Source organism: Lampris incognitus, chromosome 3, assembly GCF_029633865.1.
Source record: "Lampris incognitus isolate fLamInc1 chromosome 3, fLamInc1.hap2, whole genome shotgun sequence".
Taxonomy (NCBI): Eukaryota; Metazoa; Chordata; class Actinopteri; order Lampriformes; family Lampridae; genus Lampris; species Lampris incognitus.
In genome coordinates this window covers 27,736,143-27,762,694 of record NC_079213.1, presented here as the reverse complement: position 1 = coordinate 27,762,694, position 26,552 = coordinate 27,736,143, and the positions used below count along the sequence as shown (strand labels likewise).

The 26,552-nt window shown below is 45.2% G+C and overlaps 1 protein-coding gene across 4 annotated transcripts in view; it reads left to right on the top strand.

The window, feature by feature from the left end:
* The window catches only part of tulp3 (TUB like protein 3), a 49,155-nt gene extending 22,774 nt beyond the window's left edge, over positions 1–26,381 (top strand). For 2 of the 4 annotated variants that reach the window (XM_056276275.1, XM_056276276.1), the window contains exons 4-12: positions 464–626; positions 11,338–11,544; positions 18,815–18,951; positions 19,093–19,284; positions 21,456–21,568; positions 21,837–21,954; positions 22,061–22,159; positions 22,360–22,531; positions 24,057–26,381. In XM_056276275.1, coding sequence (XP_056132250.1) covers positions 464–626; positions 11,338–11,544; positions 18,815–18,951; positions 19,093–19,284; positions 21,456–21,568; positions 21,837–21,954; positions 22,061–22,159; positions 22,360–22,531; positions 24,057–24,190 — 1,335 coding nt within the window. In that variant the 3' untranslated portion in view covers positions 24,191–26,381. The remainder of the gene's footprint in view (positions 1–463; positions 627–11,337; positions 11,545–18,814; positions 18,952–19,092; positions 19,285–21,455; positions 21,569–21,836; positions 21,955–22,060; positions 22,160–22,359; positions 22,532–24,056) is intronic. The other 2 variants (XM_056276277.1, XM_056276278.1) reach the window with 2 other exon arrangements.
* The last annotated feature ends 171 nt before the right edge of the window (positions 26,382–26,552 follow it).

Genomic DNA, 26,552 nt, shown 5'->3' with positions numbered 1-26,552 from the left:
GTTTCCTCCCACAGTCCAAAGACATGTAGGTCAGGTGAATCAGCCATACTAAATTGTCCCTAGATATGAGTGTGTGTGTGTGGGTGTGGGCCCTGTGTGATAGTCTGGCGGCCTGTCCAGGGTGTCTCCCTGCCTGCCACCCAATGACTGCTGGGATAGGCTCCAGCATCCCCGCAACCCTGAGAGCAGGATAAGCGGTTCAGAAAATGAATGGATGGATTTTTGCTACATATGTGCAATGATAAATTGAACTGTAACTGTTATTTTCTGTCTTCTCATTCCTAAACTCCAGCCAACCATTTGCTTTGATGGTGGATTGCAATATTTGTAGTAGTAGTTACCAACCTTTTTGTGACAACTGATGGTCTATAACCTGTTTTTTGTTATGCTTTTCTGTGCACGGCATTGATTGAGTCTCCTTACTTTTGTCGTACCTCCCACACCCCACACCCCCGTTCCACAGAGGGCTCTTCTTGAGCAGAAGCAGCGTAGGAAGCGGCAGGAGCCTTTAATGGTGCAGCCCAACCCAGAAGCCCGGCCGCGGCGACCTATGCCCAGGCGCAGTGAGGATCAGGCCCCATTGGTGGAGACCCGCCTCAGTATGGCCAGTGACTTCATCATGGATGGTGAGGAAGAGGCTGTTTAAATCTGGCATTTATATGCATCATGGGTGATCCGATCACAAGTGGAGAGCTCTTAGTACAGGTGTGAATGCACTCAACGTGTCTTGAGATACGATTGCTCAGGACACATTTTGAGGTGGCCTGGGATGCATTTCTCCACATGACAATTGAAGTGTAAACGCCCGTGTGTCCCAGGCTGCATTGAAGGACTGCCTAGTCAACTGACATCCGCTGTGTAGGCTGCATAGGCAGAAGACATCAGTTGATTAGGCGGTCACCAAACCCTCCTCTGGGTTTAGTTTTTTTTTTTTTTTTCAACCTCATCTGTGATTTGGGACACACATCAGACCCACAACTGTGGAAGAGCCCCCACCCACTTGCACATTCAAGTTTAACTTCAGGTTCAAGTTCATTTGTGTACCGCAGCACTGAACCCAACCCTCTTAGGCCCGCTGGAATAATTAAGTAATCTGAGCCTGAACTGACAGAGCTTGACCCGATCACGTTGAGGCAGGTTGAGAATTACAAACTCAAGTGTTCAGACATTTACATTTTCCCACATAACAAGTTTTAAGAACGAGTTCGAACTTTTGCTGTGTATTTGGAGCACAAAATGGAAGAAAGCAAACAATCGGAGCTTGACGCTCCTAATTCACTCAGTTAATTTTCTTCATCAGATTATTTGTCTCTAACTGGCGCGACATGCAGTTGTTGCGTCCATGCCTTGTAATAATGGGAAACTGTTTATCCACAATAGACTATTTTGTAAACGCAGTATATAAGGTCAGGGGTCTGAAGGCTTTCATACAGATCTACGTCATCATAATAATCATCGGCAGTCACTCGGGGTTGAGTATGACTGTCCTCCCTCTTAGTCCATGGGCCAGACGATATTTCGGTACACTCAAGGTGGCAAAACTTACTTATAATTTTTGAAAGGATCCATGTCTGTAAATGATATTTTGGTATGATAACCATTCCTGAGTGGCAGCTGTATCACAGTTATCAGCTCATGAAGTTAACCACCCGCTAAACTAAATTGCATTTTAGACGCTGGTGCATATCCTGGTTTAGCCTCATGGTCAGGACATTTTTCAATGTTCTATAATATTGTCTCTGGTATCATTTTAAAGGGGACCTTCTTAGCTTTCATTCAAGCCCTGTTGTGGATATTTCTCACAAATATAGAGGTCACTTGAGCTCTTCAACCCGTCAATAACACACATCTTTCTGCAATGTTCGCCTAAACTATATACTTTGTTTTAGCCCTGTGGCATCTAGGAATATCAGGGACACAAAACACAAAAACTGGAATACTCACAGGACTGTAAAGATTCAGGAAATGTATAATATACCCATACTATTTCATTGTGTGAGGTGATTGTGAGCCTTAAATGAGAACTAGACCAAAGCCAGTTAGGTCACAAACTGGTCTCTATACATTTGTTTAAATACACAATCAAAATACATGATAAAAAGGAATACCATAGTTAGGTAATGAACTATTTTAATATTTTAAACAACATTGACATTTACATATACTTAGTCAATGATACATGTAATCCCATATCATCAGTGGGTATATGTAATGGTAATGGGTAGGGTAATGGGTATATGTGAATATGGTTACATTATTGTTATCAAGCTCTGGGTAACCAAGTCCAGAATCAACATCCTGTGCATCAATAGACTACTACCACAGTAATACCATCAGAATCATCACACTGTCATTCATCAAACTGCTCGTTTCTCTCATCATCTGACTCCCCAAGTTCAAAGTCCAGTTCTGGACCATCCTGCTGTTTTTGGTTACTGCAGGTCTGTAACCTGCACATGTCTGTGCATGGAAGTCCATTTGACAGGCACATGCAGCTTGGCATTTTGCATGAATGCACACACTTGCATGTTAGCATTTCCAAGACCACATCTGGTGCAGGTGGGGAGCGCATCCAGTAAATGGCCAGCTTGCCTTCATCGTCTGTCCATCCATACTCAGTAGGGCTTGGCACCACAGGGTTAGCCTGCAGACAGCACTTCCATATTGCTGCCTGATAGTTGGCTCGTTGAACATGCATAAAGAGACAGTCTCTACATGGTGGCAGCTGGCTGGACTCAACCTCTCCCCTTTTGGTGCAGAAGAGCTGGTAACGCAGTTTGTTCACCTCAGCAGTGCTGCTATTAGCAACATACATCCCACAGGTGAACTGCTCAATTTTCTGGAACAGCTCATCACTCACATTCCATGTCTGTCCCAGTTGACTAAAAGTCTCTTGGCAGGAAGTGTGCTTTCTCACTATCTTCAGGGCATTCAGCTTCCCTCGACCAGCGAATGCACTGACAGTGTCGCAGCCTGTGAAGGCATGTAAGCCAATTAGGCTGTCACAGATGCTGTCTCCAAGTGAACTTGCCAGTTTGGTGATGTCGACAAACCGTGGGCGGTTCTGAGTCCCACACTTCTGGTAGATGGGACAGGTGATGTCCTTCTGGAAGCCAAGACAAAGCACCATGACATCAGTGTCCTCAGCTGTGATGATAACTGACTTTGAGCCCGCATTTGCTGCATGCAATGCATGCAGGAGCAGACGGGTGTCAGCTTCTTCATGTGTGGAGTGCAGTTCTGCTGCTTCCTCACACCCATCTTCTGTCAACTTGTAGCAGGTTTCCTCACAGGTCATGTACAACACCTTGCCATGCAGCATAGCTCTGTATCGTGGGAGTTTCCACTCTTCCACCAGAAACTTGATGAGACTGGTCTTGTTGGAGGAACTGCACAGAAATTTTCTCCACTGCTGGACGTGGTGTCCCCCTGCAAGATTCTTGTACTGGAGAGTGATGTCTCCACCCCGGTTCAGTCGTTCAGCATCTTTGATCGAAGTCTGGTGATAGACATCAAAAACAACATCAATCCTCCCACTCTGTGCTCCCTCATGGAGGACCTGGGTCAAGGCTGACTCTGCCACCTGTGCAAAGGTTTTGTTGTTGTCATTCATTTTTTGGACCAGGCTCATCCCATCAATGATGGAAGTAGATGGGATTGGGATGTCTTCTGCAGGAGATACATTCTTTTCAAGCTCTCTGGCAAGTGCAGCCTTGTTTGTTTTTCGTAAGGACCCATCAGCATTTGCCAGTGCCCATGGTAGTGGGCCCAATGGGTAGGCAAGGACATCCTTCAGATTCACCTTCCTGCTTTCAGCCACCAGGATCATGTGACTGAAAAGGTTTCTATCTGCCTTCAGAACCACATCCTGTGCTTTCTTTCCATGAGCTTGTTTTGTGCTGACATTGGAGAATGTTTTCAGACTTTGCTTGGTCATCTTGTCGTGGAATTTCACAGGTGGTGGGTCTGCATCTAACCTTGTTTGCTGGAATGCTTGGTAGGCCTCTTCTCCTTTCTCAAGAGCTCTCAAGAGATCTATGGTCACATCAGGTGGAGCCATGTTGCCAGTGGAGAGGCTAACCAAATCAATCTCATCAGGGGACATAGGATTGAGCCAGTTATTCTCCATAAGGTCCATGAGAGACTGGACATCTGCTTCATCTCTCTTGATCCTTGGACTCTGTAGATCTGGATGAGACCATTTGCACCTGCCTTGACCTGTCAGGTCTCTCAGCTGTCTGAGGTACATGCTTCTATACTCAGCTGTGAGATAATATTTGGTCACAGCTCCTGGCTTCAAGCTGAATCCCTTTGTCCCTCCAGCTGTTTGGGTGTCTTTGTTCACCGTTTCTTCTATAGCTTGGTCAACAGGGATTCGGCCAAAGGGATTGGTGGAGCCCAGTTGGACTGAGAAGCCTCCTTCCATGAATTCTGTGTACACATCTGGGTGTGTGATGGGCAGCTCAGACATCTGGGCGTAGTAGTAGGGGAGGTAGCGTGCATAATTCATCCTGTCATAAGCAAAGCACCATGGGATCATTGCTCGAATGCTAGCCAAGTGTAGCATCCAGTCTCCCTCTCTGGATGCTCGGATGAGCCCCAACAAGATTTCAACCATGTCCAAATAGGACATCCAGAAGTTCGAGAGGCTGCCGTTTCCACCTCTAAGGAACTCACGGTAGACTTCAAATAGATCCATGATGCGTGTACAAGAGCTGTTCTCGAGGACCTCCTTCAAAGCATGTTGTGAGACTTCTTTCCCAAGGCTGTCAATGGTCTTCAGTGCCTCATTCAGGTGAACCATGTCATTCCTGTGAGTTTCTTCCAACCAGGACAGGAAGCCATTCAAGGTCAGTCGCATGAGAGCCTCATACAGGAGCTTGTGTAGTCGCACTGCCCTGTTGTACTTGCGGCCATCCATAACACCAGCAATTGAGCCTTCTGCAATCATGCCAGACTCAATGCAGAGGTCTTTGAGTCCAGCATCTTGGAAACGCTTTCCTATTATTGCCAGCAGTGTGCAGATGGTGTGGAATACCCCAAGCCTAACGATGATATCATGGAACTTGTCATGGTGTTTCCATGTGATCTCGACAGCCTTCGCATACAGGGCTTGGTCAAAGACACAGACAATCTTCCTCAGGCCTAAGCACTGCATGATGCTCAGTGACTGGTTAAGCACCTCGTTGACAGTAGACATTTGTGTCGCTGGAGCATTGATGGTAGGCAGATAGCCTATATTGTCGGGGATGACCGTCATCTCTCCTCGAGTCAGGATGTTGAAGCCTGTCCAGCTGCTGACTGACTGTTCTTCTTGTTGTGACATGTGTGCTAGGACCCAAAGAAGGTTTTTCTCTCTGGCAAGCTTAGTATTGGCTGCAGTATCGGCATCTGACTTTTTGCTTTGTGGTGGCCCTACCCGTTGTCCAGCATTGTAAGTTGGTAACATTGGTGGGGGTCCATCAATGCTTCTCTTCTTTGTTTTGGGAACAGTGGGCATGGGTTGGACAGGAAGTGGGTTGACTGGCTTTGCTTGCACAGCAATCCCATTGACTCTGTGAGATGTTCCCTCACCACTGACAGTTTCTTCAAGACGGTCGATATTGTCCCCGGCTAAAGTTGTGAATATGCCAGGATGGATGTTAGCTGGAAGGGCAATGCCACTCCCTGATGATGAGAGTTTCTGGAGACACAGGGCAGTGTTGATCTCTTCCATCTGTGAATAGGACACACTGTGACCAAGTCGGTTGAGGATGTTTATCAACTCTACATTTCCTGTCAACGATTTGACACTGAATGGCAGAACAATGTGCTTGGAAGGCTTGGTATTTCCACATGTCACTGCATATACTATGTCATGGCCAAATGACTGCAGAAGGCACTGCACTCTCTGGGATGCATGATCAGGATCATTTGAGCCTGTGAGTAGAGAGTACAGGAAGATAATGAGCGACTCTGGAATGGTAGGACATTCTGCTTCTGGTTTGACTTCAGGCGGCCAGGTTTGAGGAACATCTTGACTTTTAATGTCTGCTCTCAATTTGATGGCTGCTTTGGCTATAACATCTTGTGCACTGACACTTTTCAGGGTCTGCAGCTCCCCTTTGAGAGACTGATTTTCTTTGGCAAGTTCCCTCATGGACAAGTTATCGGGATAGAGGAGGAATTTTCCTTTCTCATCAGGGAATATCTGCAAGGCTCCAGCAAACTCACTCTCCAGGTTTCGCCTTATGTGCTTCTTGGTTGATTCCTTGACTTGGGCAATGCCTTGGGAGTTCATTGAAGCTACCAGTCTAGAAGAGAGATCAGTCATTGTCATCACTTGAGGATTGCCAAAAAGCTCCATCCTGATGAAGAGGAACAGCTCATTGTATGCCTTATTCACAGCAGCTTCATACTGGGCTGCAGCATCATCATCTTCATTGCTGGCAACCTCTCCTTTGGAAACCTCTTCTTTGGTGTAAAGTCTATAGCATGACCTGTGTTAGTGCCCTTCAGCTGCTACAAGGTCTCTACTCACAATGGCAAGGATTCTGCTGTCCCTTTTCTTTGTGGCTGCACTCCTGATCTTTGCATCAGCTCGCAGTTCTCGACACTGCACCAGTACTTCTCTCATATGCTGTCTCTTGGAATATTTGCTGTTTTTCTGACAAAATATGCACTCTGCATCATAAGTCCTAGATGTACTTGGAGCATGTCGAGCTACTCTCTTAGATTGTTTCTCTTCAGCAGAGACACAACTTTTCTTTTCTTTTGCAAGGAGGCCATCAAGAATTTGCTTCATAGTGAAGATACTGCGACACTTTCTGTGGTAGTAGATTGCTGGAATCTGTCCCTCAGGAATGTCTTTTGCCAGTTTCAAAACTGGTGCATGATTTCGTATCTGAGCTGCCCTGAGCAGAGTTCTCCATGAGTCGACACTTTGTAGTGAAACCAGCTTATCTGTATCATCAGAACAGTGGATAATGCACTCCACCCGTGGGCGCTTTGGTATTGGGTAAAAACTTGCTTGTTCACCAGTGGCCATATTCAGTCAGTTTTCACCTGCCACATACAAACAAATACATGTAACTTAGGTGTATGAACACTACTAAAACAAAGTTTACTTTGCTTCACCAGCATCATATTACCATTATTTATCTTACATAGCCACAAATAGATACATTACCTAGTTGCTATGCAACAGCTGTATTTTGTCCACATGAGGCCGCTAAAATCAACACAAGATGAAAGTTCCTCGTAGCCACTTTAACTAATCATATTAACATATACATTAAAAGAACATGCTAACATTATGGGAAATTAGCTTACAATCTTCTCCAGAGTGAGAAAAGAAGATAGATACCAGTTTCCTCTATATGTGTTTAGTAGAAAGCTATCTGGCTGCACGTTAGCCTAGCTTAGCACAATGAATGGAAGTACACAGTACTGGTTATCCTTGGTTGTTGGCCAACTAAGAACTGTCCCAGAGTTTAAGCTAGGCTAATCAGTACCAGGGGTGTTGAAATGCTATATTTGTAAAAATCTGGGCAAATACACAATCGTGAGAGGCACAGAAACAGGTTTCCTGAAAGAAAAATGAAACAGCTGCTCATTTGGAAAGGTTATCATGTATTATTTTACTTCTGTTAGTGTACCAAATAAAATGGCACCAGTGAAGTTGTGTCACCTTGGGTGATATCGATATCTGGTCTGACCCATGGACTAACTGGCTTTGGTCTAGTAAGTTTCTTAGTAATAATGCCCTTCTAATTTAAGGTTCACAATCACCTCACACAATGAAATAGTATGGGTATATTATACATTTCCTGAATCTTTACAGTCCTGTGAGTATTCCAGTTTTTGTGTTTTGTGTCCCTGATATTCCTAGATGCCACAGGGCTAAAACAAAGTATATAGTTTAGGCGAACATTGCAGAAAGATGTGTGTTATTGACGGGTTGAAGAGCTCAAGTGACCTCTATATTTGTGAGAAATATCCACAACAGGGCTTGAATGAAAGCTAAGAAGGTCCCCTTTAAAATGATACCAAAGACAATATTATAGAACATTGAAAAATGTCCTGACCATGAGGCTAAACCAGGATATGCACCAGCGTCTAAAATGCAATTTAGTTTAGCGGGTGGTTAACTTCATGAGCTGATAACTGTGATACAGCTGCCACTCAGGAATGGTTATCATACCAAAATATCATCTACAGACATGGATCCTTTCAAAAATTATAAGTAAGTTTTGCCACCTTGAGTGTACCGAAATAGTAAATTTTGGGCTCTGGCCCATGGACTATCTGGGTCCCTCTGGGTCCTCAGGTGGGTGTAGAGACTGATCCTAGAGCTGCATAATGGGAGGATGCCTGCGCATGACAGCTTTTTATTTGGAGTGGCTGATGTGCCTGCAGCCACCACACAGTCCTTGGCAGGGGGTGGCCAGAGTCCAAAAGCATGGAGAACCAAGACGATTGGGGACCACCCTCTGTTGCAGCCTTCATCCACCTTCACTGCCGTTGTGACCTGGAGACATCTTCCGCCAATTCTGCTGTTGAGTTCTTTGTTGGATCATGCTTCATCTGGAACCTCCCCCTTGACCAATCAGCCTTGGGTGACTCTACTAGGAGCCAAGCTCCGGATGGCATAGCTCTTGGGATCATTGGTACACCCAAGCTTCTCCACCATGATAAGGTGGCGATCCAAGAGAAGCATCATCATAATAATGTTTATTTACACTGCACTTAAAAAAAACCTGTTGTGCTTCACAACAATGTGGAATGGTAATAACAGAAAAAGAAGTGCAGTAATGGGATGATTTATTTTATTTCTTTCAGAGCACCTCAAATTTTGTATGACAACATGACTTGGTAGAATAATTTGACAGTAATACGTTAGAGATATGAAATACGTCATACTAATTGATGGCGTGTTAAAATGAGTGCACAAGGATGCCTCATTTTGTTAAATGCTGTTGCTTCAACTCCTCTCCTCACATTTCTGTACTACATATTTACGTGGTTTTTTTTACTTGTTTATTTACGTGATTGTGACAGGTCTATACAACGGGGAGGATTCGAGATGAAGGCGAACAGTTTTAGGCAATTAACGCAGGCTTTATTTAATAATTCCTTTCATTCATTCACTCGCACGGGCCGGTGCATTCTGGTGCCAGAGCCATTTCTTCGCTTCTCCTTTCAGAGTGTGTGGCTCCCCTTTTCTCTGGCTCCCTTCAGCTCTGTTTCACCCAGGACCCAGCTTCACTGCGATATATAAGGGACAGGTTGTTAGTTTGACACATCTGAGGCTGACCACTAATAGGCCTCCCTATCGCATCTGCTCACCCGCGAGCCATGCTCCCTCTCTCCGCTTGCAACTGAGGCTAAGCCACACCCCCTACCACAGTGATGAGTTTATTTGTATATAGAGTGCGGAAATGAGATCCGATCACAAGTGGTCACTCGAGATGCACATGGAGATGCATTCTAATGCCAATGTAAACTGACGTACTTAGAGCTGTCCACTTGTGATTGGATCACCCAAGACACATGTTAATACCAGGTGTAAACAGCCCCAGAGACACATTAACACCGTGTTCCACCTATTGTTTCTAGTTCACAATATTCGTTCTCTGTTTAAGTGAGGCCCTTGAATTAATTGCTGAAATCCCAAGGCAGTTGAAATCAGTGTGTGCTCAGTGCAGGCAGTGTATCAAAGGTGATGATGAGGAGGAGAAGCCACAGCAATAAGGAGGGGAGTTGGTCAGACACCAGCACACGTTTGATGAAAGCTAGAAGCCAAGAGATGATTGGTCAGTAGACTGGCTTTACTCTGCATAGGTGGAATGAGTTACATTTAGAGACGCAGAGGGTCTGAACACAATTGAGGTCAGGTTGATGACCCATGAAAAGGTCTTCTCATTTAGGCCAATGGTTGCTTTCCAAGGATAGTTCAGACATCACAGGACTTGGTCTCTCAGGCAAGAAAAAGAACAGATACAGGGTAACTCAGGGCAATAGCATGGTGGCAGAAGATCACCTTAAACTGTCTCCTTCTTTAAAGTGTCTTCGTATAGTTGGCACTAATGCTGCTTTATAAAAAGGAAAAATAAACCCCCAACACAACATGTGCTACAGAATAAGTCAGGACATAAAAGAAAAGGGTTCGGCATGTGGCGAGAGCACCACTTTTAAATGCAACACACCTGATGTATTCCAGACACTTAAAAGAAACTCTTAACACCTCAGGTATGCCTTTGGTAAGCAAAAGTTCCACTTCTGGTGTGGGAAGATGGCAGCGCAAATTCACATCCACAGCGGCCTCACCCAGTACAGGTGTGGGAAGATGGCGGCACGAATTCAGGTTTGCGGCGGCCTCACCCAGTACTGTCCATGCAGTGTCTTTGTTCATGTCTGCGTCTAAGTTTGTCTTCGTTTGATGGCTGGGAGAGCTGGTGCTGGATCGGCTGGGAGAGCTTGGTCTACTGCGTCCTGTGGGCCCAGGGACCACGGCCCTGCTTGCAGCTGTGCCCAAAGAGGCAAAACCAAGGGCAGTCTGACAGGACGTGGACGCGGGGCAGGATAAGCTAACTGTTAGCCCATGCAGACCGGCAGTTCCGATAACATCAAGGGAGGTTTGGCGGCGGCCTCGCCTAGCCTTGACTGTGTTTTTAGTGTCATTGTGTGGAGTGTGGGGAGGTGTACTGAAATTCTCTGGCTGGAAGAGCTAGTGTTGGATCAGCTGAGGGAGCCTGGTCTGTTGCGTCCTGTGGGCACAAGGACCACAGCTCTGACTGGAGTTGCGCCCGAAGTGTGCTGAAGTGCACTTGAGCGAGGCGTGTAACCTCTTGCTGCGTCCTGTAGGCCCAGGGACCACGGCCCTGACCAGAGCTGCGCCTGAAGAGGAAACACTGAGAGCGGTCTGACAGGACGTGGAGGAGGGGCAGACTAAGCTAACTGCTAGCCCATGCAGACCAGCAGTTCTGACAGTCATCTTGGCGTTCACTCTCTTGGATAGTGATTTTTTTATTTATTTAGATCTATGTGCTAGTTTGGATATACGTATGTGTTAGTTTGGATATATGTGTTCTTGTAGTTTTTGGATATGTGTTTTTGTCTTTGTGTTGCACTGCTGTGGGCTGGAGGAAACGATGTTTGAGCAAGTGCATGAAATTAAATGAAATGACAAAGTGTTTGTGATTCGGAAATACAGAGTATCACCTCAGCAGACAGGCTGACAGGTCAAGCCAAAGCACAAATGAGCTCACCAACTCAGACATGCAGTGCCAGCTCATTAGCACTAAATGAGGAACTAACAAGCTAATGCTTGAACCCACTGTTTTCTCACGCCTGTAGGTATTGACGGGCCTGCTGCTATTTTGGGCTCGGATGCCCCTGATCTGGGTACAAAAATTCAGATCCTGTCAGTGAGTGAGTCCCAGCCACAATCCCAACCACCGTCTCAGCCACAATCCCCTGCTGCTGAGGAGCTGGAGAGGGATGGCGACACAGAGGCACTGCTGGAGCCCAAGACAGACATTCATGAGCTGTTACAGAAACGAGGTGAGTCCCTGGAAACCCCTGAGCTCAAGGCTTGGGACACGTTTTTTGATGAGACAAGCAATTTGTAAAGGAGGAATCAAGTTAAATAATGAGTAATGTTATGATGTTATGGTCCTGGGTATGATGTTAAACTGCAACCGTCAGGTCATCAGCAACTAAACCAGTACCTCCACTTCAACCTTTGGGTTGTTGTGAGGAGGGTGTGTGGACACCCAGCAGGACTAAAAACAAAACCTGTCAAAAGGCGGATGAGTTCCTCTGTGAACCAACGGCCATCCATACCTGGAGAGGAGATAGGGACCACCAGGTACTCCCCCTACTGAAACACAGTGATGACTCAACCGAGACTTGTTGAGGCATCAGCTGTGCTCCTACGACCTCCATAGGTTAAAAAAACTGATGATGATGATGATGAATGTTATAACCGCCAAAAATCACATCTTTCAGGTGAAACGTTGTGTTATGACTGTTATCCCTCTCCAACCTTTTCAGTTTTGAAATTCAAAAAGAAGTGGATGTTTTTATTCGTTTGCCACACTTCTTTCAAGCCCCAAGTTTTATATAAAAAACACTTCTATCTTTTGTGTGTGTGTGTGTGGGGGGGCAGTGTTTTTTCCAGTAGATTGTTAAAACGAGCGGACTTCCATCATCCCTTGTATAAATTAATGATACCTTTTTATACTGAGTATGGTTAAACATAGTTGTCCAAAATTGGATTTATACTCGTATGTCTTTACATTTGCCAACATGTGGGTTGAGTCAACTTATGCCCCTTGTTCCCAAGGGAATGGCAATTGCAATTTTCTCCCATCACCGCAACTTTTCCGCAAATTTGACCAATCATCATAATTTCCCGCGAGTTTCACCAATCATAGCAGTCCCCCGCGCAAACCACTGAGCCATGCGTCAGACGTGTGCGCCACGAACGTCTCACGTTTACCAACTAAACTTACTGTCAGAGACCATGTAGGCAGTTCCCCGATGGTCTGCGTGAAAGCGGGGGTATGGGGGGGGGTGCAGGAATGAGGAAACGGAGAGATCGAGCCGAGTTAATTCCGTTTACTCGCCGCACAAAACAACACCGATACAGCGCTAACTCCCGTTGCAACAAGCTAACGGCTAGGCTGGTTCCACCTCCTCGGAAACTCTAAACTCGTGCTACGTCATAAGTGTGAACGTCCTCCTTAAAGGAGCAGCAGCCCCTGGTGAATCTGTTCTCCACTGTGCATCACCACAGGTAAACTGTTTAGCACCACGTGCAGCTTGTGGCGGAACACAAACGAAAATCATCGACTGGCAAAACTTTTACAAACCCCCCCCCCCCAATCGCAACTATTTCTGCAGTTCTCACCTGCTCCCGCAATTTCATCGTAAAATAACGACTAAAAACATCACAACATGCATTGCATTGTTTTAAATTTTATTTAGAAAGGCTGCTGCGAAATCAGGCATTTTAAGCCGCAACAATCCCCAAAAAAGCCAGTGAAATCTTGGGAGGACGCTTCTCCTCGTCCTCTCGGTTTACTGGCGGATCGCAAACAACTTTAAGGTGCATACCGCCACCTACTGTACAAGAACGTGTAATCCTGGAGGACTCAAGAGTTTAAAGGGCACTTGGGTACATTTGCATGACTCTGAACTGAAGTCCGAGCCCCCCTCCATTATGTTTGCATAATGCATTCATCATCAGCTAGCAGCAGCTGTTTACCACCATCGGCAGACAACAAGCCTTGGAGGAGAACGCACCTGCTGTCATCAAGAATGGAAACACGTAATTGCTTCACATTTTTGGCAATGCTTTGGTTCATCTGGTGCCACAATCAAAATGATGTGAGCCAATGACACTCGGCCTCGCGTGCATTCATACTGCAGATGTAAATAGGCAGTAATGAGTAATGTGTTTGCTGGTTTACTTGCAGGTCATTCTCACACATCTGTAAGGTGTGTTCATCATGAGACCTTCTGCTGGACACAACTCCCCACATAGTTTTCCTTAAAACCACACACATCACATGTATGTTTTCTGCTATACTTGCAGTTCACTTCCTCAAGTTAGACCAGATTGCATTCATATCAATGGCAGATTGTACTGCGGCTCACATGAAGAGGACTCTAAAATAACGCTTTAATGTGGACCTGATTTGCTTGGTTCGTACCCGAGTTTGGAAAATGCTTTCATACCAATCAAATGAACTGAGCTGTATGGTCAGGTGCACCCGGGTCCATTCTCAAAGCCCTTATATTAAAACGCCCGTATACTTGCCATAAACATGAAACCATCATTCTTAATTGATTGGAGCAGGTGCACATGCATAATTCTCCTGTTGGTTTAACATTTTGAGCACAATACCATGGAAGTGGCAGCGTTCCAAATAAAACTCCAAATCTTGACTTCTGTTAGCTACTTTTTTTTTGTGGCTGCAGCTGTTTTGATGTGTTTCACCATACATATACCTTCATCCATTCATTCACTGGGCAGCACAGCGGTGCAGTGGTTAGCGCTGTCGCCTCACAGCAAGAAGGTCCTGGGTTCAAACCCCGGGGTTGTCCAACCTTGGGGGGTCGTCCCAGGTCGTCCTGTGTGGAGTTTGCATGTTCTCCCCGTGTCTGCGGTGGGTTTTCTCCGGGTGCTCCGGTTTCCCCCACCATCAAAAAGACATGCATGTTAGGGTTAATACTCCTGTCTGTGCCCCTGAGCAAGGCATGGCAAGACGAAGTGGAGTTGGTCCCCGGGTGCTGTACGGCAGCTGCCCACTGCTCCTAGCTACACAGCTAGGATGGGTTAAATGCAATGCATAATTTCCCTACAGGGATCAATAAAGTATCTCAAAATAAAAAAATAGAAAAAATCCAACCATCGCAGCTGAAATGAAGTGTACTTTATGTTCATGTGGAAAAATCCTGTCACGTAGCTCCAAATTAGCAGTTGTCATCAAATATGCAGTGTTTTTCTGCCAGACGAGGCTGGGATATTTGGCTGCAGCAGGAAGGTGGATGGGGGTGAGATTGATAATGCTGTTATCAGACCTAGTTCATTTATCATTAGGGCGAGGCTCCATCCATATTGTACCACTTATCCATGGCATCATCACATTGGCTGCCACCCACTCTCTGAGCCCTAAGCCAATACTTCAAAAAACATTTTTGAAGTTTCTGGAGGATTTGTTTAATTAAAATACTCTTTTAAATTGGTGACTGATTCGTGACATGATATTGGCCGGTTCTTTCTGTCGTACAGAAAGGTTGATGGTATGAAATCCATAGGCTTTCAGTGGAGTTCCGAGTTGTCCCTTGGGTAGATAAAGGTTTTTGGATTTTTAGTTGTCTCATCTTTTCCTAGACTACGGTATAACTGCCCCACGGTATCAGACGTCACTCTCCTACTCAATAATGCAAGGCCTCATTGTTAACAGCGGCCCAGTTTAGCACAGGGACATGTCCTCAGGAGTTTTAGCAGGTATTTTTGGCTCCCTGTCCTCACATATTTCCCTTTTCCCTCTCTGCTAAGGAAACCAAGGAAACAGAACTAGAAGGAAGTTCTAGGAACATTCATATTTGATAACCCTATTCCATCACAATTGGTATTTTTGGCTGATGACCAAATTACATGTTGAAAACTCTCCACGGGCTTTGTGGTAATTGTCTTGCAGATGAGTGTCTTTTCAGTTTGATTTTGTCAGCTTGGAGCCTGCATGTTGAAAAGGTTGCTATTTAGCCTGTTATTAGTCCTCCATGACATTTCCAGATGGCTGATTTAGTAAGCTGCTGGTCCACACAACTTTGTTTGACTGTTTTAATTAGGGCCCTGGAGTCACTGTTGGAGAGAAGCTAACATTTGAAATCTGAATTTAATGGCGGTTGCTACATTGGCATTAGCATTGCTACATCTCAAGGGTTCAACTCTTGTGAATACCGATGCATAAATAGTGTTTGGCTATGATATCAGTCTCATCATTCATCTTGGCCACCGTGGTGTGGGACACTGCTCTTTCATCCTCTCTGTGTGAAGGATTGCAATGTAACGCTGGTTCATGCTGAGCATGAAGGAAAAGGGGCCAATGAGGTTAGAGGTGAGAAAATGACCCTTGTTTGCCATGGCGAAATGTGTTCAGATGGAATTAGGACACATTTGAATAGTCATCCCCAGGGCTCGAACCCAGGACCTTCTTGCTGTGAGGCGACCGCGGTAACCACTGCGCCACTGTGCTGCCCACACTTGAGTTTAACTGTGGCAAAAAAAAAAAAAAAAAAAAGACGCATACTTGGACATTGTTAAGGGTTTCATCCCGGGTCATCCTCAGTGTGGAGTTTGTCTGTGTGGGTTTCCTCCGGGGGCTCCGGTTTCCTCCCACAGTCCAAAGACATGTAGGTCAGGTGAATTGGTCGTACTAAATTGTCTCTAGGTATGAATGTGTGTGGGTGTGTGTTTGTGTCGGCCCTGTGTGATGACCTGGCAGCCTTTCCAGGATGTCTCCCCACCTGCCTTCCAGTGACAGTTGGGATAGGCTCCAGCATCCCCGCGACCCTAAGAGCAGGATAAGCGGTTCAGATAATGGATGGGTGGATGAATAGTTGTCAAAGATAAGTTTTACCAGGTGCACAAATTGTACATTGTAATGTTAAATCAACAAATTATCACTTTCAGGGCTGCTTGACATGAATATTGATAACAAAAACACACAAAAGTAGACCCAAGTCTTTCAATACTGAGAAAGTACTGTCTTTTTTTTTTGCTAGCTCATTAAAGATCATCCATTATTTCAGCCAGGAGTCCCATCCTGTCTGATATGTCCAATGAACAATGAAGAGATAGGGATGTTTTGGGCTGTCTAGACTGGATTCAGTCAGCCTTGCCTATTTCACTCTCTGCATGACTACATGATTACACAGAGCCGTCTCCCTACAAATCTGCAGATGCAAGCCCTAGAAATAGACACGGGAAGAGATACATATGGTTGGGACAGAAAGGGCCTTGGTTGAAGTCTGGGGATGAATCAGCCCTTTTACTCACTTGAGTTGTTGAGTAATCTAATTGAGTGATCTTCTGTAATCCTGTTTTACTTTTCGATAGTGAGTTACTTTTTATAGTTACTTTATAGTATACAGTGCATCCGGAAAGTATTCACACCCCTTCACTTTCCCCCACATTTTGTTATGTTACAGCCTTATTCCAAAATGGATTAAATTCCTTTTTTTCCTCATCAATCTACCCACAATACCCCATAATGACAAAGCGAAAAAGGGTTTGTAGAAATTTTCGCAAATTTATTAAAGATAAAAAACTGAAATATTGCATGTATATAAGTATTCACACCCTTTACTCAGTACTTGGTTGAGGCACCCTTGGCAGCGATTACAGCCTCAAGTCTTCTTGGGTACGAAGCTACAAGCTTGGCACAGCTATATTTGGGTTATTTCTCCCATTATTCTCTGCAGATCCTCTCGGGCTCTGTAAGGTTAGATGGGGAGCGTCACTGCACAGCTATTTTCAGGTGTTTCCAGAGATGTTCAATGGGGTTCAAGTCTGGGCTCTGGCTGGGCCACTCGAGGACATTCACAGACTTGTCCCAAAGCCACTCCTTCGTTGTCTTGGCTGTGTGCTTAGGGTCGTTGTCGTGTTGAAAGGTAAACCTTCACCCCAGTCTGAGGTCCTGAGCACTCTGGAGCAGGTTTTCATCAAGGATCTCTCTGTATTATGCTCCATTCATCTTTCCCTCGATCCTGACTAGTCTCCCAGTTCCTGCCGCTGAAAAACATCCCCACACTATGATGCTGCCACCACCATGCTTCACTGTAGGGATGGTATTAGCAAGGTGATGAGAGGTGCCTGGTTTCCTCCAGACATGACGTTTGGCATTCAGGCCAAAGAGTTCAATCTTGGTTTCATCAGACCAGAGAATCTTGTTTCTCATGGTCTGAGAGTCCTTTAGGTGCTTTCTGCCAAACTCCAAGCGGGTTGTCATGTGCCTTTTACTGAGCAGAGGCTTCCGTCTGGCCACTCTACCATAAAGGCCTGACTGGTGGAGTGCTGCAGAGATGGTTGTCCTTCTGGAAGGTTCTCCCATCTCCACAGAGGAACGCTGGAGCTCTGTCAGAGTGACCATCGGGATCTTGGTCACCTCCCTGACCAAGGCCCTTCTCCCCCGATTGCTCAGTTTGGCTGGGCAGCCAGCTCTAGAAAGAGTCCTGGTGGATCCAAACTTCTTCCATTTACGAATGATGGAGACCCCTGTGCTGTCATAGCAAAGGGTGTGAATACTTATGTACATGCAATATTTCAGTTTTTTATTTTTAATAAATTTGCAAAAATTTCTCCAAAACCTTTTTCGCTTTGTCATTATGGGGTATTGTGTGTAGATTGATGAGAAAAAAATGAATTTAATCCAATTTGGAATAAGGCTGTAACATAACAAAATGTGAGAAAAGTGAAGGGGTGTGAATACTTTCCGGATGCACTGTAGTTATATAGATACTTTTCTCCACTTTGCCGTGGTGGAGAAGCTTGCGTGTACCAGTGATCCTAAGAGCTATGCCACCCGGAGCTTGGCTCCTGGTAGGGTCACCCAAGGTGGATATGTCAAGGGGGAGGTTCCAGGTGAAGCGCAATCCAACAAAGACCTCAATGGCAGAATTGGCGGAAGATGTCTCCAGGTCACAACGGCAGTGAAGGCTGATGAAGGCTGCAACAGAGGGTGGTCCCCAATCGTCTTGGTTTTCCATGCCATTGGACTCTGGCCACCCCCTGCCAAGGACTGTGTGGTGGCTGCAGGAGCATCAGCCACTCCACGTAAAAAGCTGTCACGCACAGGTGTCCTCCCATTATGTGGCTCCAGGATCGGCCTCTATGCCCACCTGAGGACCCAGTGGGAGGACAGTCATACTTGACCCCAAGTGACCGCCTTCTTCATCTTTTTTTGTTCAGATAGATCTAAAATCAGTCTTGCCCTTGAAAAAGAAATAGCCCCCTAAATATTTAAAATGAACATTAAAGAGGGGGATTTTAATTGCCTTTTAATATATCTGGTCTCCACCATTACTGAGATATTGCATCAGCTCTTAAGGATTTAATTCTACACTGAAGGGTAATCTTTTATGTCTAAATTTAAAGAATTCCTAGAGACAAAGTCAAAGAAAGGCTTTGGAATTCAGTCAGAGTTGGCATGAGCATAGAATCTCTGGGATTAGAGCCCTCCCTTGCACCGGAACACAAATCTCCAAGCCTCATGGTAACTATATCTGTAATGCCTCTTTGTGTGTGTCCCTCACCTAGGTCTTTCTGGCAGTATGAACTACGACGAGGCCAGCGAAGATGAGGAAGACACTGCAGTGGAAGAGCGGATGCGCTCCCTGTCCCCTAACGCGGACACCACCCGGCCTGCCTCTGCATCCAGTGTCAAGTCCAGTTCGGTGCTTAAACTAATGAACACAATGGAACTTTCATAGCTCACACCTACACCTTTCTCACAACATCCATCTACTGTAAAGGAAACAAACAAATGCATCATTTGTGCAAATGCACTCAAATAATGTGTTTTTGGTTTTATCAAGGAGCTGGTAACGCCCGGGTCACCCACGGCAGAGAGCTCACTCATCGACGTGGACAACCTAGAGGAGTTCGTCTTGCGTCCTGCTCCACGCGGAGTCACGGTCAAGTGCCGCATCACCCGAGACAAAAAGGGCATGGACCGTGGACTCTACCCAACCTACTTCATGCATATGGAGAGAGACGACGGCAGGAGGGTGAGCGGAGGGGACTTCCAGCTTAGAGATTTGGTTGAAAGGCAATGCCATTTGTCTGAAACCTCTTTTTTTCTCAGTTTAAACAAAAAATAATAATAGATGTCTCTTCTTGTTTGCCCCACTTCAGGTTGTTGTAAACTTGCAGGAAAAATCAATCCACCTTTAACAGTTTGCGGCCCTTGTACCTTTCAAAATAAAACGTTATTGACACAACAACCTACTAAAACTGGATAGCTCACCAGCTGTTCCAACATCTTATTGAAGATTTAAGTTGTGCCAGAGCATCTCTTTTGTAGCACTGCATCAAACTGTGACTGTGATGAGATTGAACTTGGAACGGAAATCTTGGCAACCAGTTTGAAGAATACAACCTGCGGCATCAATAATACAAAAATTAATTACATCTCATCAATGCAGTGCATCCGGAAAGTATTCACACCCCTTCACTTTCCCCACATTTTGTTATGTTACAGCCTTATTCCAAAATGGATTAAATTCCTTTTTTTTCATCAATCTACACACAATACCCCATAATGACAAAGTGAAAAAGGATTTGGAGAAATTTTTGCAAATTTATTAAAAATAAAAAACTGAAATATTGCATGTACATAAGTATTCACACCCTTTGCTATGACACTCAAAATTGAGCTCAGGTTCATCCTATTTCCACTGATCATCCTTGAAATGTTTCTACATCTTGATTGGAGTCCACCCGTAGTAAATTCAATTGATCGGACATGATTTGGAAAGGTACACACCTGTCTATATAAGGTCCCACTGTTGACAGTGCATGTCAGAGCAGAAACCAAGCCATGAAGTCAAAGGAATTGTCTGTGGACCTCCGAGACAGGATTGTATCGAGGCACAGATCTGGGGAAGGGTACAAAAAAATGTCTACTGCTTTGAAGGTCCCGAAGAGCACAGTGGTCTCCATCATTTGTAAATGGAAGAAGTTTGGATCCACCAGGACTCTTCCTAGAGCTGGCCGCCCAGCCAAACTGAGCAATCGGGGGAGAAGGGCCTTGGTCAGGGAGGTGACCAAGAACCCGATGGTCACTCTGACAGAGCTCCAGCGTTCCTCTGCGGAGATGGGAGAACCTTCCAGAAGGACAACCATCTCTGCAGCACTCCACCAATCAGGCCTTTATGGTAGAGTGGCCAGACGGAAGCCTCTGCTCAGTAAAAGGCACATGACAACCCGCTTGGAGTTTGCCAGAAAGCACCTAAAGGACTCTCAGACCATGAGAAACAAGATTCTCTGGTCTGATGAAACCAAGATTAACTCTTTGGCCTGAATGCCAAACGTCACGTCTGGAGGAAACCAGGCACCTCTCATCACCTTGCTAATACCATCCCTACAGTGAAGCATGGTGGTGGCAGCATCATAGTGTGGGGATGTTTTTCAGCGGCAGGAACTGGGAGACTAGTCAGGATCGAGGGAAAGATGAATGGAGCATAGTACAGAGAGATCCTTGATGAAAACCTGCTCCAGAGTGCTCAGGACCTCAGACTGGGGTGAAGGTTTACCTTTCAACATGACAACGACCCTAAGCACACAGCCAAGACAACGAAGGAGTGGCTTTGGGACAAGTCTGTGAATGTCCTTGAGTGGCCCAGCCAGAGCCCAGACTTGAACCCCATTGAACATCTCTGGAAAGACCTGAAAATAGCTGTGCAGCGACACTCCCCATCTAACCTTACAGAGCTCGAGAGGATCTGCAGAGAATAATGGGAGAAATACACCAAATATAGGTGTGCCAAGCTTGTAGCTTCATACCCAAGAAGACTTGAGGCTGTAATCGCTGCCAAGGGTGCCTCAACCAAGTACTGAGTAAAGGGTGTGAATACTTATGTACATGCAATATTTCAGTTTTTTATTTTTAATAAATTTGCAAAAATTTCTACAAAACCTTTTTCCCTTTGTCATTATGGGGTATTGTGGGTAGATTGATGAGAAAAAAAAAGGAATTTAATCCATTTTGGACTAAGGCTGTAACATAACAAAATGTGGGGGAAGTGAAGGGGTGTGAATACTTTCCGGATGCACTGTACACCACCTCCATCATCATTGACACGCTGTCCATGATGATGACTAAAACCCATCTCTCTCTCTCTCTCTCTCTCTCTCTCTCTCTCTCTCTCTCTCTCTCTCTCTCTCTCTCTCTCTCTAGGTATTTCTGCTGGCAGGAAGGAAGAGGAAAAAGAGCAAGACATCCAACTACCTTATCTCAGTGGATGCCACTGATCTATCGCGCGAGGGAGAGAGCTTCATGGGTAAACTAAGGTAAACCCACTCACCAGGGTCTCTCCTTTGCCTCTTTGAACTTTATGCAGCAATAAGGAAGAAATTTGTGTGACTCTCAAAATGTTACCTATTGATGTAGTTGGAGTGCATAAAATGTCACACTGACATTCAGCTCAGTCCTTTCCAATTTGTTTTAAGCCTTCCATACATCCCGATGTCCCTCCCAGGTCAGGAGGTGGTATCCATCTGTTGTTTTTTAAGTAATATTTCTCCAAGCACGCCACTGCTGTTGTGTGTTCTGTCTTAGGTCTAACCTGATGGGCACCAAGTTCACGGTGTATGATAACGGGACAAACCCTTGCAAGAACCCTGGGGCGCTACTAGAAGAGAGTAACACAAGGCAGGAGCTGGCTGCCATCTGCTACGTGAGTGTACACACAAAGCAAAGAGACAAGAGAGAATGAGGCAAGCGTAAGTTTTTATTCTGGTTCACAAGATTTATATGAAATGGCCACTTGTTCTGTTTGGCAGGAAACCAACGTGCTTGGATTCAAAGGCCCCCGTAAGATGACCGTGATCATCCCTGGGATGAACATGAACTTTGAGAGAGTCCCTGTCCGACCCAACACTGTGAGTCTTGCCTTTTGTGTAATCACACAGAACTCTCCTGCCTAGTGATGTGAAAGCATCCCTCCATTCTGTCCAAAGTTCATTAGATATTACTCTGTATTTCATTCAGTAACATGTCACAACTAGATGAACATCATGTTCTCCTAGGTTTGTGTCTTACATTCCAGCATTTTTGTGTGTTTCATATGTCTGTACCGCAGGAGCAAGAGAGCCTTCTGAGTAAGTGGCAAAACCACTCACTGGACAACCTAATTGAACTCCACAACAAGGCTCCTGTGTGGAATGACGACACCCAGTCATATGTGCTCAACTTCCACGGCCGTGTCACCCAAGCCTCAGTCAAAAACTTTCAGATTGTCCACGACAATGATCGTAAGTCTGCTAGTCTCTCTCTCTCTCTTGCTTTCTTTCTCGCTGCTTTTCTTTTTTGCCAGTATACATATGTGTACCGTGACAGCTCGTTAGCAGATAGTAGTCAAACACCAAACAGTTTGTGGAGATACTGCCGTCCAATAGTCACCAAACACTGCACGCCTGTATCCGGGAACAGAAGCTGTCACTTTAGCTGAGCCTTCCCGGGCTGCTGGTGACATGGGCAGTAGTGCTTCACAATACAGATTTATGATTTACTTTCTGTTGCCTCTGGCTGTGTTCACATATCCCTGTTCTTTTGAAGAAAAATAACTGACAACTGTGTGTTTTTTTTGCTGATGTTTTGAAAAAGCAGTTTGCGTGAAATGCACATTTGTGCTCACGACAGCTGGCTGCAAAAGCTGCCACTATCAGCAGGCAGTAGTTTGGTACAACTCTCAAAATACTTACCAGAAACAATAACACCGCCAATTTGTTCCCACATGGAGTGGTTGATATCACAGTTTCTGGTTATTAACATTAGCGAACCATTTTTCTACGAGTCTACTACTACTACTTTTGGCTGCTCCCGTTAGGGGTCGCCACAGTGGATCATCTGTCTCCATCTCTTCCTGTCCTCTGCATCTTCCTCTGTCACACCAGCCACCTGCATGTCTTCCCTCACCACATCCATAAACCTCCTCTTTGGCCTTCCTCTTTTCCTCCTCCCTGGCTGCTCCATTTTCAGCATCCTTCTCCCAATATACCCAGCGTCCCTCCTCCACATATATCCAAGCCATCTCAATCTCGCCTCTTTTGCTTTGTCTCCAAACCGTCCAACCTGAGCTGTCCCTCTAATATACTTGTTCCTAATTCTGCCCTTCTTCGTCACTCCCAATGAAAATCTTAACATCTTCAACTCTGCCACCTCCAGCTCCGCCTCCTGTCTTTTCATTGCTGGTACCCTTCTGTCACAAATCACTCCTGACATTCTTCTCCATCCACTCCACCCTGCCTGCACTCTCTTCTTCACCTCTCTTCTGCACTCCCTGTTACTTTGGACAGTTGACCCCAAGTATTTAAATTCATACACCTTCGTCACCTCTACTCCTTACATCCTCACCATTCCACTCTCCTTCCTCTCATTCATGCATGTGTTCTGTCTTGCTCCTACTGACTTTCATTCCTCTAGAACCATTTTTCTACTAGTACTGCATTCGTTTGTTTATTTTGGTTGTTGCTGTCATTAACACTTAGCCAACTATATGGCATGAAACCCATCTCTTCCTATGTTGTGATTGTGAACGGTCTGCTTTCTCCAAAGTGGCAAATTTCTCTCTGCTCTGGCAAAGAAATTAGCAGCTCTCCGTAACAGCTGCTTCTCATTAGCTGAAAAAAAGCTGCTGGCAGTTTGACATAAGTGGTATAATGTCCTCACGGCCATCCTCTACACAGTTTCTCCAACTACGAGATTTATATTACATTAGTGACTGAAGTATGCCTGGATATCTCTACCCCCATCCCCACCCCACCACCCTTCTTCCAGCCGAGTACATTGTCATGCAGTTTGGCAGAGTGGCAGAGGATATCTTCACCCTGGACTACAACTACCCCATGTGCGCCCTGCAAGCCTTTGCCATTGGTCTATCCAGCTTCGACAGCAAGTTAGCCTGCGAATAAACCACCACAATCAAATCACCTCTCACACCACCAAATGGAGTCATTGCATGTATACTGTACATGCGTGCGCGCGCGCACACACACACACACACACACACACACACACACACACACACAGTCACACATCTCTCAGCAGTATAACGCTCCTTTACACAAGACTGAATGCATGTATGTTTTTGGACCAGGACATTTGTAGTCGCAGTCACCAGCAAATCTGCCTCAGAGGAAGATGATGTGCAGTAGCTACAGGGACAGAATACGATACTGAGATAAGAGGGAGAAGACATTGCCATGCTTGGGCTTGCTAGTTCCTTTGTGTTGGCCAACAACATTCAACAGTCATCCTCTAAAATCATGAATCATCATCACAGTTCATTTATTGTATATTGACTTTTGAACTTTTTCATGCTGTTTTAAAGTGGCTGTTTTAGTATTGGTTAGCTGTCACATATATATAGGTTTGTTTGTGTGTGTGTGCACACATTCATGTACACTGAGAAGCCAAAAACTTAAAACCACTCGACAGTAAGTGAATAACATTATCTCATTATGATGGCACCTGTCAAGGGGTGGGCTGTATCAGGTAGCAAGTGAACAGTCAGTTCTTGAAGTTGATGTGTTGGAATTAGGAGCATAAGGATCTGAGGGACCTTGAAAGGGCCAAATTGTGATGACTGGACAACTGGGTCGGAGCATCTCCAAAATGGCAGGTCTTCTGGGATGTTCGCAGTATGCAGTGATCAGTACCTACCAAAAGTGGTACAAGGAAAGGCAACCGGTGAACTGGCGACAGGGTCATGGGCACCCAAGGCTCATTGATACGCATGGGGAATGAAGGCTAGCCTGTCTGGTCCGACCCCACAGAAGAGCTCAACGTTGCTGATAAAAGTTGATGCTGGCTAAGATAGACAGGTGTCAGAACACAGTGCGTCGCAGCTTGCTGTGTAGCCGCAGACCCGTCAGAGTGCTCATGATAACCCGCCCACTGCCGAAAGCACTTACAATGGGCAGGTGAGCGTCAGACCTGGACAATGGAGCAGTGGAAGAAGGTGGCCTGGTCTGATGAATCATGTTTTCTTTTACATCATGTGGACGGCTGGGTCCACGTGTGTCGTTTACCCGGGGAAGAGATGTCACCAGGGTGCACTATGGGAAGAAGGCAAGCCGGCGGAGGCAGTGTGATGCTCTGGGTAATGTTCTGCTGGGAAACTTTGGGTCCTGGCATTCATATGGATGTTACTTTGACATGTACCACCTACCTAAACATCGTTGCAGACCAAGTAAACCCCTTCAAGGCAACAGTATTCCCTGATGGCAGTGGCCTCAGGTGGTTTTAATGTTTTGGCTGATCGGTGTATCTATGTGCACACAAACGAAAAGGGACAAAAGACGCCAAGGGAAACAGACCGGTCTAAACATTTCCTCTAAACAGGAGGCAGGCACTCTTTCCAGAAGTGTGAAGGAACCTTTTCGATCCGACGGTTACAGCTGGGGCTGTCGTATCTGAGAAGCAATATCATGTACTAATTTGATGCCTTTTCTTTTGCTCCTGTTGCCTTTAAAATTTGATTTCCCTCTCTCTGTTTTTTACTCGTCTTAACTGTAAGTTGTGTGAGTGACGCATGTATCAGCTTACGACTGATTTTCTACCCGTGTCCATCCCATAGCATCTTATTTTGCTCCTGTTTGCTGATGTGGAAAGTGCATTATTCCCAATAGGTTGTCTTACTGGAAATCTCTTTTTTTTGTGCTTTGGTGAAACAGTGTAATGGTTTGACTTGATATTGTGATGTTCTTTTGTCTGACAAAGTTGGAATTTCACAGAAAAAGTAAGCAGAAACGCAGAGTTGCACAGTGAAATAGAAAAAAAAGATTTACTATATTCTTATATACATTTATGCCTTGTTTTTATCTCTTCCGATAGTCTTAAAGCATCCTGTGATTTCAAAACATGAAACTTTGAAAGAGCAATATGCCAAAAAAAAAAAATTAATCATAATGCATCCATCATGGCCAGACCTGGCGCTGTGTATGAAGGACTACTACGAGAACCAGAACTAATTAGTCCAGGACAAAGATAAATTATTTCTGTAAACCCTGTTGTATTTGTAAGAAAGAGAATATCTAAATTTATGTTTCATAGACATGTAAGCCAAGGGGGGGGGGGGGGAGTTTATATCCAAGACAGCTGCTGAACGAGTTTTAATAAAACAACTCCAACATCATCCTTATTCTTCAATGCTGCACTCTGTACTTCATGAGGTAGTACGGGTAGCACTGACTGTTGTCGAAAACAGCAAAGATAGTGGGCTTCTCCACGCTATTTACACAGGTGTTGTAGAACCTGTGGCTCTCCCCCCTC